General features: G+C 40.7%; 1 protein-coding gene across 2 annotated transcripts; it reads right to left on the reverse strand.

Annotated features, from left to right (window-relative positions):
• Positions 1-1,529: 1,529 nt before the first annotated feature.
• LOC109891288 (CD209 antigen-like protein D) lies at positions 1,530-9,631 on the reverse strand. Of its 2 annotated transcripts, XM_020483718.2 has the most exons (5): positions 9,269-9,631; positions 7,040-7,156; positions 2,577-2,770; positions 2,339-2,448; positions 1,530-2,216 (listed from the first exon to the last, which is right to left on the reverse strand). In XM_020483718.2, exons 1-5 carry the CDS (start codon positions 9,369-9,371, stop codon positions 2,054-2,056), a joined length of 687 nt encoding a protein of 228 aa, XP_020339307.1. In that variant the 5' UTR covers positions 9,372-9,631; the 3' UTR covers positions 1,530-2,053. The 2 variants fall into 2 exon arrangements, with proteins under 2 accessions (XP_020339307.1, XP_020339308.1); XM_020483719.2 differs by lacking the exon at positions 7,040-7,156 and having other exon boundaries at positions 9,269-9,627.
• Between the last annotated feature and the right edge of the window lie 3,491 nt (positions 9,632-13,122).

Raw genomic sequence — 13,122 nt, forward strand, 5'->3', positions numbered from 1 at the left:
AGGGCTGTGCATAGAAGGCCACTTTGCCACAATACACACTTACAAATATTGTGGTTTAATTCAAATATACTAATTGACAAAAAAAAAAAAATTTCAAATACATTTTTTAAAAAGGTATAATTTTTGTGAATGATATCATAAATAGGACTGGTGGAGTTGTCACACATGCAGCTTACACAGACATATGGAAATGTCTGCTCTCTATGTCTGCTCTAAATTACAACCAATTAATTGCAGCATTACCACAAAAATGGAAGAGTCAAGTAGAAGGGGAAAAAAGTAAGGAACTTATTAAAGAACAAGGCCCTGTATTAAAGAACATAAATGGTTAAAGAAAAGTGTGATAAATAAAAACATATACCAATTTAATGTAAGGACCAAAAAACGGACAGCTGTGCCATATAAATCGCAAAATAGTTGGGAAGAGATTTTCGATGTACCCATTCCATGGCACATGGTTTATGAATTGATACGCAAAACAACGCCGGATGCAAAACTTAGCATTTTTAAATTTAAATTAACATAAAAAAATATTGCAAGGTAAAAGCAGAAGTGTTTATTAGTTTACTCCAATTGGGGGATCGGTGGTAGGGTTTGCGGGGAATAATAATAAAGGTATATTCTTTAAAAAAGTATGTATGTCTATATAGGTATGTGCATGTATATATGTGTATATGTATGCATGCGTGTATGGATATATATATTTACCCCAAAAATATATGGAGGATTGGAAATGATGCAGACAATTACATTGATGGAACCAATATTCTTTCCACAATATTAAGCTGATCCACCCTTTAAGAAGAAAAAAAAGACTCCTAGTGGTAATATCTACTGTATGACTACCTTTCTAACTGATTCCTAATGTTAATATCTACTGTATGATTACCTTTCTAACTGATTCCTAATGTTAATATCTACTGTATGATTACCTTTCTAACTGATTCCTAATGTTAATATCTACTGTATGATTACCTTTCTAACTGATTCCTAATGTTAATATCTACTGTATGATTACCTTTCTAACTGATTCCTAATGTTAATATCTACTGTATGATTACCTTTCTAACTGATTGTTAATATCTACTGTATGATTACCTTTCTAACTGATTCCTAATGTTAAGATTTACTGTATGATTACCTTTCTAACTGATTCCTAATGTTAAGATTTACTGTATGATTACCTTTCTAACTGATTCCTAATGTTAAGATTTACTGTATGATTACCTTTCTAACTGATTCCTAATGTTAATATCTACTATATGCTGAACTTCACACTTGTGTGTATGTGTAAGTGTGTGCCTGCCTACATGCTTGTGTACGTGCCTGCGTTCGGCTTGCTGTGTGTATCTGTGTCCTCTTAGTGCATTTGACATTTTACTCATTTAGCAGACGCTCTTATCCAAAGCGACTTGCATTTTCATACTTTTTTGTAGTACTTTTTTTGTAGTACTGTTCTACCCTCTGTCTGTGTTCATGTCACACTATTATAACGAACCAATCACATTCAAGCATGAAGCTGGTACACCTGCTAGTACATTGCTCCTTTATTACTTTACTTTCTGTGCCTAAGCCTATGGAATGACACATTCCTAACAAAATCAATTAATACAAGCATTTTACAGAGTACAGTCCCACTGGGCACAGACATAAATTCAACGTCTACTTTTATCATTTTATTTAATCTCCTCTCCTTTTCTCCTCACCCTCAACTCTATAAGAGGAGGCCCAAGGTCCCTCCCCTTGGATTGTATTCTCCAATGTGTTTTGAGGAGAGGAGGAGAGAGGATGTGAGGAGGAATCGAGGAAAGGTGAGTTGAGAAAGAGCCCATAGGCAAGTCTGTAATACCACTATTTCTCGTTTGTCACTATCTGGCCTAATTGCAAAGTCAGAAACCCTGCCTATTTCTAAAATGTATCTTCTTCAAATCTGATTGTAAACCTAACCCTAACCACACTGCTAATCTTATGCCTAACCCTAACCATATAGAGAGTGAGCGAAAGAGAGAGAGACCTACATGCAAAGCTACTGTACATAATAAGCTATTGTTTGTTATATCACCCTTTCACAAATCCAGTTAAATTGAGAGTTACATGCTATGTCATTCCATTTATTTACTGGGTCAGAATACCCAGAATTAATCTCAACACAGTCCTCCTCTCCTATGTGTACTACAAAAACAGCACCATTATCAGGCTGGTTACGCCCCCAGTACCTGCAAGGAAAACAACACAGAGAACCAGACAGTCAGACACTGTGGTAAACATTCTAAGTCATACCCAGATGTTGTTCTACTTAAAATGGTTAGAGTTATATGGCCATATTATTATCTCTCACCTTGTGGCCAGTGGTGTACCATCCACCCATTTCCAGGTCCCCTCTGTCTCTCTATCAGTCAGACCGATCCAAACACTATCAATATTCCTGTTTAATCCAGTGAGGAATTTCTGTTGTTGAGAAAAATATAATGTCAATTACATGTGAGTATGAATTATTTACCTGATTCATAAGCGTGTGAATCTCTCTCTCTCTCTCTCTCTCTCTCTCTCTCTCTCTCTCTCTTTCTCTCTCTCACCTGTTCATTTCTGCTGTTTACAACCACCAGGTCTGCTCCTCTCTCCAGACAGTCTTGTCTGCTCTCCTCCCAGGTTTTCCTCTCAGTAGACAGGAAGTAACAGCTGGATCCCGACAGCCTCCATCCTTCAATACACCCTAACAGAGTCCTTGTTGGGACCCCCATGTCCCTCTGTTCCACCACTCTTCCGGTACCTACAGTACAGACAGCACACACACAGCGTCCATCATATTTAAACTATTCAGATCTGGGTTGCGTTCCAACAGTCTCTCCTTTCTCCTCAAGTGTGCACTTGTCCACTACATCCCACAAATCTAAAAGCATTGGCTTGGTGTAGGCATGGACACAAGAGGGAATTCCCATGCACCAGTCATTTCCTTTTAAATCCATGAAGGGAAGTGTACAACTGCACACATTTGGAAAAAGGGCAAGATTTCTAGGACAGATTTCCTTCAGGACAGGTTTCCCCCTGTTAAACTTCATTGGAGAAATATATATTACACGTATTGAACAACACATTCTAACATTGTAATTAACTGAGGGGGGTGTAGTTAACTGAGGGGGTGTAGATAACTGACGGGGGCTACATTTAGATTCACCACCCTTATCCCGACGTGTACACTCGTACACTCCCCCTCATGGATTGAATTGAAATGGTGTGAGGAATATGGTGGAAACTCCCTCCAGCCATGCTGGTCCTCCAACTCTTCATCAGAGAACGAAATAAAGAAAGAGAAGAGAAGCTCCTGGGATGCATCCCAAATGGCCCCCTATGTATTTTACAGTGCAGTAATGCATTGTACAATGTTCAGTGACGTACACAAGGCCAAGGGCACGAGTTACAGTAGTCACTCAATTATCTATGGATGATGTCAACATTATTTTTATGTGTGTCAACATTATTGACAAACTTCTGGTTCCACAAGCTATGTAACATCAAGTCTTGTCTGATTTGTGATCCATGCTTTGTGAGTATAGAACTATAGTAAAATACATTTACAATGCCTTGCAAAATAATTTACCCCCTTTGCGTTTTTCATATTTTGTTGCACTACAACCTGTACTTCAAATAGATTTTTATTTGGATTTCATGTAATGAACATACACAAAATAGTCCAAATTGGTGAAGTGAAATTTTAAAAAGTACTTGTTTCAAAATTCACCAAAATAAAAAACTGTGAAGTGGTGAGTGCATATGTATTCACCCCCTTTGCTATGAAGCCCCTAAATAATTACCTTCAGAAGTCACATAATTAGTTAAATAAAGTCCACCTGTCTGCAATCTAAGTGTCACATGATATGTCACATGATCTCATATATATACACCTGTTCTGAAAGGCCCCAGAGTCTGCAACATCACTAAGCAAGGGGAACCACCAAGCAAGCGACGCTATGAAGACCAATGAGTTCTCCAAACAGGTCAGGGACAAAGTTGTGGAGAACAGATCAGGGTTAGGCTTTAAAAAAATATCAAACTTTGAACATCCCATAGAGCACCATTAAATCCATTTTTAAAAAACGGAAAGAATATGGCACCACAACAAACCTGCCAAGAGAGGGCTGCCCACCAAAAGTAATGGACCAGGCAAGGAGGGCATTAGTCAGAGAGGCAACTAAGAGACCAAAGATAACCCTGAAGGAGCTGCAAAGCTCCACAGCGGAGATTGGAGTATCTGTCCATAGGACCACTTTAAAACCTGTTCACCCCACACGTACCTCTAGGGGTACCATCCCCCCCTGCTCAACTGACACAGTGGCGCACAGAACGCAAAAATATTCTTAGAAATATTTAACCTCCACACATTAACAAGTCCAATAGCTCAAATGAAAGATAAACACCTTGTTCATCTAGCCAGCAAGTCAGATTTCTAAAATGTTTTATGGCGAAAACATAGCACATATTTATGTCAAACCACCACCAAAAGATAGGCTAATTTACATAGCCATATTTGTAGAACAATAGATGCAATAACAAAAGCAGGATTAAAAGAAAAATAATTCACTAACCTTTTGAAAATCTTCATCAGATGACAGGAATAGGACATGTTATACAGTACATTTATGTTTTTTTCAATAATATGCAATTTATATCCATAAATCACTGTTTACATTGAACGTCATGTTCAAAAAATGCTACTAGAATGTCCGGAGAAATTATGATAACTCTGCCAGATAACAGAAATACACATCATAAACGTTGACTAAATATACATGTTCTACATATAGTTAGAAAGATACACTTCTTCTTAATAAAACAGCTGTGTTACATTTATTTTTAACGTTACAGAATTCGTTCACTTGTCAATAATATGAGACGGCGCTCATAGATTAGCAATATGGCTCCGCTATTTCGGAGTCCACAGAAACACATAATAACCACATAAATATTCCCTTACCTTTGCCGTTGTTCGATCAGAAGTCGTGGAAGAAGTCATACTTACCAAAACCAGCGTTTGCCTTTCAAATGTGTGTCTTTGGGTTATCAAACGCGACTAATTTCGGCTGAAATGCACCCAAAATTCTATGGGTTGCGCATCAAAACTTCAAAATTACATATTATATGTCGACTAAACTGGTCAAACTAAGTTCAGAATCGAGCTAAAACATGTTATAAACATACATAAAAATCCTTAGCCCGAAAGGACAAGCCTATATCGTTTGGTGGATCTTGGAACGAAGGGAGCCAAACACCGACGCGCGCACGTATTATTGCGTGACCCGAGGGTTTCTTCCCGCCAAAGGGTGAGGGAGCGCGCGATCTTCACAATGAAGCGCCCCATTGAAAGAGGACATCGCGCTGAAGAGATAGGAACTGTTCCCAGATCTGTAGCTGGTTGGGAAGGGTGGGGGCGATGACGTCAAAGTTGGGCCAACTTTTCTGCTGACAGAAAGAGTTTGGAAGAATGGCTGCCCTGTGAGTTCTGCTTTACATACAGACATAATTTGAACGGTTTTAGAAGCTTTAGAGTGTTTTCTATTCAATAATATTTATTATATGCATATATTAGCAATTTTTGACAGAGTTTTTGTCAGTTTACTATGGGCACGCATTCCTCCAAAGGGGGCAGTATTCTGCCATAGCCTTAACAGGTTTTAAGCCATACACTCCACAGAGCTGGGCTTTACGGAAGAGTGGCCAGAAAAAAAGCCATTGCTTGAAGAAAAAAGGCATGTGGGAGACTCCCCAAACATATGGAAGAAGGTGCTCTGGTCAGATGAGACTAAAATTGAGCTTTTTGGCCATCAAGGAAAACACTAAGTCTGGCACAAACCCAACAACCAACATCATCACACCGAGAACAACATGTTTTTCATAGCCAGGGACTGGGAAACTTGTCAGAATTGAAGGAATGATGGATGGCGCTAAACACAGGGAAATTCTTGAGGGAAACCTGTTTCAGTCTTCCAGACATTTGAGACTGGTATGGAGGTTCACCTTTCAGCAGGACAATGACCCTAAGCATACTGCTAAAGCAACACTCGAGTGATTTAAGGGGATATATTTAAATGTTTTGGAACGGCCTAGTCAAAGTCCAGACCTAAATTGAGAATCTGTGGTATGACTTAAAGATTGTTGTACACCAGCGGAACCCATCCAACTTGAAGGAGATGGAGTAGTTTTGCCTTGAAGAATGTGCAAAAATCCCAGTGGCTAGATGTGCCAAGTTTATAGAGACATACCCCAAGAGATTTGCAGCTGTAATTGCTGCAAAAGGTGGCTCTACGAAGTATTGACTTTGGGGGGGGGGGTGAATAGTTATGCACGCTCAAGTTTTCAATATTTTGTGTTATTTCTTTCGCAAGCCACTTGTAAGGGGTTTCCTCTTCTTCCGAAGAGGAGAGGCGAAAAGGATCGGAGGACCAATATGCGGCGTGGTAGGTGTCCATGGTTCTTTTAATAAGAAATAGTACACATGAACCATTGAATACAGCCATTGCTGTATTCAATAAACGTGAAGCTGTAAACAATAAACGTGGAATGAACGAAACCCAAAACAGTACCGTGTGGTGAAAAACACAGACACGGAAACAAACACCCACAAACACACAGTGAAACCCAGGCTACCTAAGTATGATTCTCAATCAGAGACAACTAATGACACCTGCCTCTGATTGAGAACCATACTAGGCCGAAACATAGAAATCCCCAAATCATAGAAAAACAAACATAGACTGCCCACCCCAACTCACGCCCTGACCATACTAAATAATGACAAAACAAAGGAAATAAAGGTCAGAACGTGACACCACTATATACCTGTACTATGGGTACTGGTTAAAATGAATACACTGTACATGGAATAGGGTTCAAAATGGCACCCTAGGGACCCAAACGGAAAGGGTCCCAAATAGCAAACTATACTACAGGTATTGCACTACTTTTGACCAGAGTCCTCTGGGCCCTGGTCAAAAGTAAGGTACTATAAATGGAAGAGCGCTGATATTGTGTAATTCTCACTCACAGAAAGCTAGCTTTAGGGAGATGTTGAGAATGACTTGTAGAATACACATCATCCCAAAACACACAGCAGCCAGCCTGTAGAGTCTTGTTCTTCCATCTGCAGAAGGACACACACACGCTGACACACCGACACACACGCACACACACACACACACACACACACACACACACACACACACACACACACACACACACACACACACACACACACACACACACACACACACACACACACACACACACACACACACACACACACACACACACCATCATTCTACATCACTAATTAATATCATTAAACATCACTAACATGTGTCATCCCACATCACTAACGATTATAATACAAATTCTGAACCAAACATTTCCATTGCGTCATTGGTTTACCCCGATTGAGAGTTGGCAGCAACAGTTTGCTCAAGAGTGCAGTCATCTCAAATGGGATAAACAGGAACCTAATGTATGAAGAAATTACCCGAAATTACACAATATAGCTGTAACGTGATTACAGGGTCAATCTGCGATTGCTACATCAATTTTTTGGGACTTTCTAATTAATTATACAGTGCCTTGCGAAAGTATTCGGCCCCCTTGAACTTTGCGACCTTTTGCCACATTTCAGGCTTCAAACATAAAGATATAAAACTTTTTTGTGAAGAATCAACAACAAGTGGGACACAATCATGAAGTGGAACGACATTTATTGGATATTTCAAACTTCTTTAACAAATCAAAAACTGAAAAATTGGGCATGCAAAATTATTCACAGATGCACCATTGAGAGAAACTGTATCAGCGCCTGTACAGCAATTGCACTGTTCGCAACAGCGCAATCTGAAATGGTCCACTCACACAGACAGTGTGGTGAAGAAGGCTCAACAGAAATTCAGCTCGGCCACTAAGACCTTCACAAACTTTTACAGATGCACCATTGAGAGCATCCTGCCGGGCTGTATCACTGCACCGTCTGCAACCGCATCATGTGTTTCCAGTGGGTGGTGAGGTCTGCCCAACGCATCACAGGGGGTAACTGCCTGCCCTCCAGGACATCTGCAGCACCCGGTGTCACACGAAGTCCAAGAACTTCATCAAAGACCTCATTCACCTGAACCACCGCCTGTTAACCCTGCTATCATCCAGAAGGCGAAGTCAGTACAGGTGCTAGGAGCGAGAGACTGAAAAACAGCTTCTATCTCAAGGCCATCAGACTGTTAAATAGCCATCACTAGACGGCCTCCACCCAGTACCCTGCCCTGAACTTAGTCACTTTCACTAGCCTGCTACCACATGGTTACTCAACCATGCACCTTAGAGGCTGTTGCCCTATGTACAAAAACATGGAACACTTGTCACTTTAATAATGGAACACTGGACACTTTAATAATGTTTACATACTGTTTCACCCATTTAATATGTATATACTGTATTCTAGTCAAGGCCATCCTATTCAACTATTGTTGTACATATACTATTCTATGTTACGTATTTTTCAGATATACTATATTTTCTATCCACTACTGTCCATAATGTCTATACTATACATCCCATCATACATTTATACTCCGGACTCCGACATTACTCGTTCTAATATTTCTATATTTCTTAATTCCATTATTTTACTTTCAGAATTGTACATATTGTTGTGTATTGTTAGATACAGTACTACTGCACTGTTGGAGCTTGGAACACAATCATTTCACTACACCCTCAATAACATATGCTAATGTGTATTTGTATGCGACTAATATATATATATATTTTTTTTTTTTGGTAATTATTTTTTTATAATGTAAATGATTTATTCCTCATGAGCTTAGTTTAACTGTCTAACCCATCAGAACCCAAACTATAAGCTAACAGTTTATAGCCTCAAATGGTTAAAACTGTCATTTTGATCTTATGGATGTTCAGTCCTTGCATACATAGCTCTGTCTATGAATTTGAGAGTGGTTACATTTCTCCAGCCCCACCGCTCAGCTGTTTACCAAAAACAGGTGTCCACTTTGTTGTTGTTTAAAAAGGTTATTTCGTATTTAAATAGTTCCAAATAAATACATTGAATGCATACATTATAGTGTATGTGACCCCAGCAGGTTTTGAACCCCACGCTCGTACCAACTGAACCATAAATAAGCGTTGATTATGTGGTATTTGTGTGTGTGGGGGTGTGTGTGTGTGTGTGTGTGTGTGTGTGTGAGAGAGAGAGAGAGAGGGAGAAATTATTTGTTCTTACCTGAGAGATGGGTCTCAGTCTTTACTCTCCTTGTTGCTCTGTTCTCGTTTCCTTCAATAACCTTGTTTAATTCAATAACCTGTTTATTGACATAGTCGACCATCTTAACTAACTGCAGTCTGTCTTTCTGACCTCTTATTGTAATATCTATGATTCTAATTTACTTTTGCTGACAGTATTAACTTACTTATGATCACCTTTCTGACTGAGTAGTAGTTGAGTAGTTGGTCTGATGTGTCTAAGCCTGGTCCTTCTCTGTTCTCTGTTTGTGGCCCACAGCAGGTGGCAGGATGTTTCAAGGCTCAAACCACCAATAAGAAGGAGACTATTGAGATGCATCACAAATGGCACTCTATTCTCTATACAGGGCACTACACAGGGAAATAGGGTGCCATTTGGGATTGAAGCTTGTAAAGCAGACAGTTTTGTGTAACCCGCTCTTCAACCCGCTTGTTCATTCTGTTCCGTGGTTCATTTCTTCCTCTTTTTATTGTTTTTTTTCCGATGTTAAGATACATAGTTCATTATGCATACAACGATATCTCTTTCTCGCTCTCGCTTCCTCTCTCGATGTTGGTTAGAGAGAGAGATAAAATCAGTTGAGAATTTGTATTAACAATATTGTTTCCTGTCACAACAATAAACATTTATCAATGGGCTTTAATCAGTTAATCATGTCTGGATTGGTCTGACTGACTCTGAAATTGGTGAACGGCATACCACTGACCACAGCTTAAGGAGTAGGACTGATTCTCTGTGTTGTTCATACTCTAGATTCTGAGAGAGTGGCCAGTCTACCTCTGTATTGTTTCCACTGCAGGTATTGGCGGGATGGACTGCCTGATGGTGGTGGAAACTTGAGCTGTGAGTTTATCTCTTATCACTCATCAGGAGAATGGCATGACTATCGGTGTTCCTCTTTAGACAACTGGATATGTGAGAAATAGGCTTCTCATGGGTACTTTCTCTGCTGTTTATGGAACCCCTACTGCATATTAATGATGGTCTGAAGACTGATGTGATTTGGTAGAATTACACTTTAAACTAGACGTTCAACGTAAAAAGCAATTAGTTCTGCTAACTCCATGTTTTTATTTAATTTTTTATTTAATTTTATTTCACCTTTATTTAACAAGGTAGGCCAGTTGAGAAAAAGTTCTCATTTACAACTGCGACCTGGCCAAGATAGAGCAAAGCAGTGCGACACAAACAACAACACAGTTACACATGGAATAAACACACATACAGTCAATAACGCAATAGAAAAAATCTATATACATTGCGTGAAAAAGAGGTAAGATTAGGGAGGAAAGGCAATAAATAGGCCGTAGTGGCAAAGTAATTACAATTTAGCAATTAACACTAGAGTGATAGATGTGCAGAACATGAATGTGGAAGTAGAGATACTGGGGTGCAAAGGAGCAAAAAAACAAAAACAATATGGGGATGAGGTAGTTGGATTGGCTATTTACAGATGGGCTGTACAGGTGCAATGATCTGTGTGCTGCTCTGACAGCTGATGCTTAAAGTTAGTGAGGGGGATATGAGTCTCCGGTAATTGGCAGCAGAGAACTGGAAGGAAAGGCGGCCAAATGAGGAATTAGCTTTGCGGGTGACCAGTGAAATATACCTGCTGGAGCGCGTGCTACGGGTGGGTGCTGCTATAGTGACCAGTGAGCTGAGATAAGGTGGGGCTTTACGTAGTAAAGACTTATAGATGACCTGGAGCCAGTGGGTTTGGCGACAAATATGAAGTGAGGGCCAGCCAACGAGAGCATACAGGTTGCAGTGGTGGGTAGTATATGGGGATTTGGTGACAAAACTGATGGCACTGTGATAGACTGCATTCAATTTGCTGAGTAGAGTGTTGGAGGCTATTTTGTAAATTACATTGCCAAAGTCAAAGATTGGTAGGATGGTCAGTTTTATGAGGGTATGTTTGGCAGCATGAGTGAAGGATGCTTTGTTGCGAAATAGGAAGGTGATTCTAGATTTAATTTTGGATTGGAGATGCTTAAGAACAGTTCGGAGTAGTGATGCTGGACGGGCGGGCAAGTGCAGGCAGCGATTGGGTGAAGAGCATGCATTTAGTTTTACTTGCATTTAAGAACAGTTGGAGGCCACGTAAGGAGAGTTGTATGGCATTGAAGCTCGTCTGGAGGTTTGTTAATACAGTGCCCAAAGAAGGGCCAGAAGTATACAGAATTGTGTCATCTGCGTCGAGGTGGATCAGAGAACCACCAGCAGCAAGAGCGACATCATTGATGTATACAGGGAAAAGAGTCGGCCCAAGAATTGAACCCTGTGGCACCCCCCATAGAGACTTCCAGAGGTCCGGACAACAGGCTCTCTGATTTGACACACTGAACTCTGTTTGAGAAGTAGTTGGTGAGCCAGGCGAGGCAGTCATTTGACATAACAAGGCTGCTGAGTCTGCCGATAAGAATGTGGTGATTGACAGAGTCGAAAGCCTTGGCCAGGTCGATGAATACAGCTGCACAGTATTGTCTCTTATCGATGGCGGTTATGATATTGTTTAGGACCTTGAGCATGGCTGAGGTGCACCCATGTCCAGCTCGGAAACCAGATTGCATAGCGGAGAAGGTACGGTGGGATTCGAAATGGTCTGTGATCTGTTTGTTAACTTGGCTTTCGAAGACCTTAGAAAGGCGAGGTAGGATAGATATAGGTCTGTAACAGTTTTGGTCTAGAGTGTCTCCCCCTTTGAAGAGGGGGATGATCGTGGCAGCTTCCGATCTTTGGAGATCTCAGACGATACGAAAGAGAGGTTGAACAGAAAAGCAATAGGGGTTCCAATAATTGCGGCGGATAATTTTAGAAAGAGAGGGTCAGATTGTCTAGCCCAGCTGATTTGTAGGGGTCCAGATGTTGCAACTCTTTCAGAACATCAGCTATCTGGATTTGGGTGAAGGAGAAATCGGGGAGCCTTGTGCAAGTTGCTGTGGAGGTTGCAGGGCTGTTCACCGGGGTAGGGGTAGCCAGGTGGAGAGCATGGCCAGTCTTAGAAAAATGCTTATTGAATTCTCAATTATCATGTATTTATCGGTGGTGACCGTGTTTCCTAGCCTCAGTGCAGTGGGCAGCTGGGAGGAGGTGCTCTAATTTTCCATGGACTTTAGTGTCCCAGAATTTTTAGGAGTTTGTGGTACCGAACTAACTGCCTGTGTATATTGGTTCCTAACTTCCCTGAAAAGTTGCATATCGCTGGGGCTATTCGGTGCTAATGCAATACACCACAGGATGTTTTTTTGCTGGTCAAGGGCAGTCAGGTCTGGAGTTAATCAAGGGCTATACCTGTTCCTGGTTCTAAAGTTTTTGGATGGGGCATGCTTATTTAAGATGTTGAGGAAAGCACATTTAAAGAATAACCAGGCATCCTCTACTGACGGAATGAGGTCAATATCCTTCCAGGATACCTGGGACAGGTAGATTAGAAAGGCTTGCTCGCTGAAGTGTTTTAGGGAGCTTTTGACAATGATGAGGGGTGGTCATTTGACCACAGACCCATTACAAATGCAGGCAATGAGGCAGTGATCGCTGAGATCCTGGTCGAAGACAGCAGAGGTGTATTTAGAGTGCAGGTTGGTCAGGATGATATCTATGAGGGTGCCTGTGTTTACGGATTTGGGGTTGTACCTGGTAGGTTCATTGATAATTTGTGTGAGATTGAGGGCATCTATCTTAGATTGTTGGATGGACGGGGTGTTAAGCATGTCCCAGTTTAGGTCACCTAACAGTACAAGCTCTGAAGATAGATGGGGGGCAATCAATTCATATATGGTGTCCAGGGCACAGCTGGGAGCTGAAGGTGGTCTATAACAAATTACATTGGT

The sequence above is a fragment of the Oncorhynchus kisutch genome, linkage group LG5, assembly GCF_002021735.2.
Source record: "Oncorhynchus kisutch isolate 150728-3 linkage group LG5, Okis_V2, whole genome shotgun sequence".
Lineage (NCBI taxonomy): Eukaryota > Metazoa > Chordata > Actinopteri > Salmoniformes > Salmonidae > Oncorhynchus > Oncorhynchus kisutch.

Excerpts from the sequence above, each read along its gene's own strand:
- LOC109891288 (XM_020483718.2), bottom strand. The coding sequence starts at position 9,371 with ATGGTCGACTATGTCAATAAACAGGTTATTGAATTAAACAAGGTTATT. Across the intron at positions 7,157-9,268 it reads GACTGAGACCCATCTCTCAG|CGTGTGTGTGTCCTTCTGCA; the intron begins GTAAGAACAAAT and ends TCGGTGTGTCAG. Across the intron at positions 2,449-2,576 it reads TAAACAGCAGAAATGAACAG|AAATTCCTCACTGGATTAAA; the intron begins GTGAGAGAGAGA and ends TCTCAACAACAG.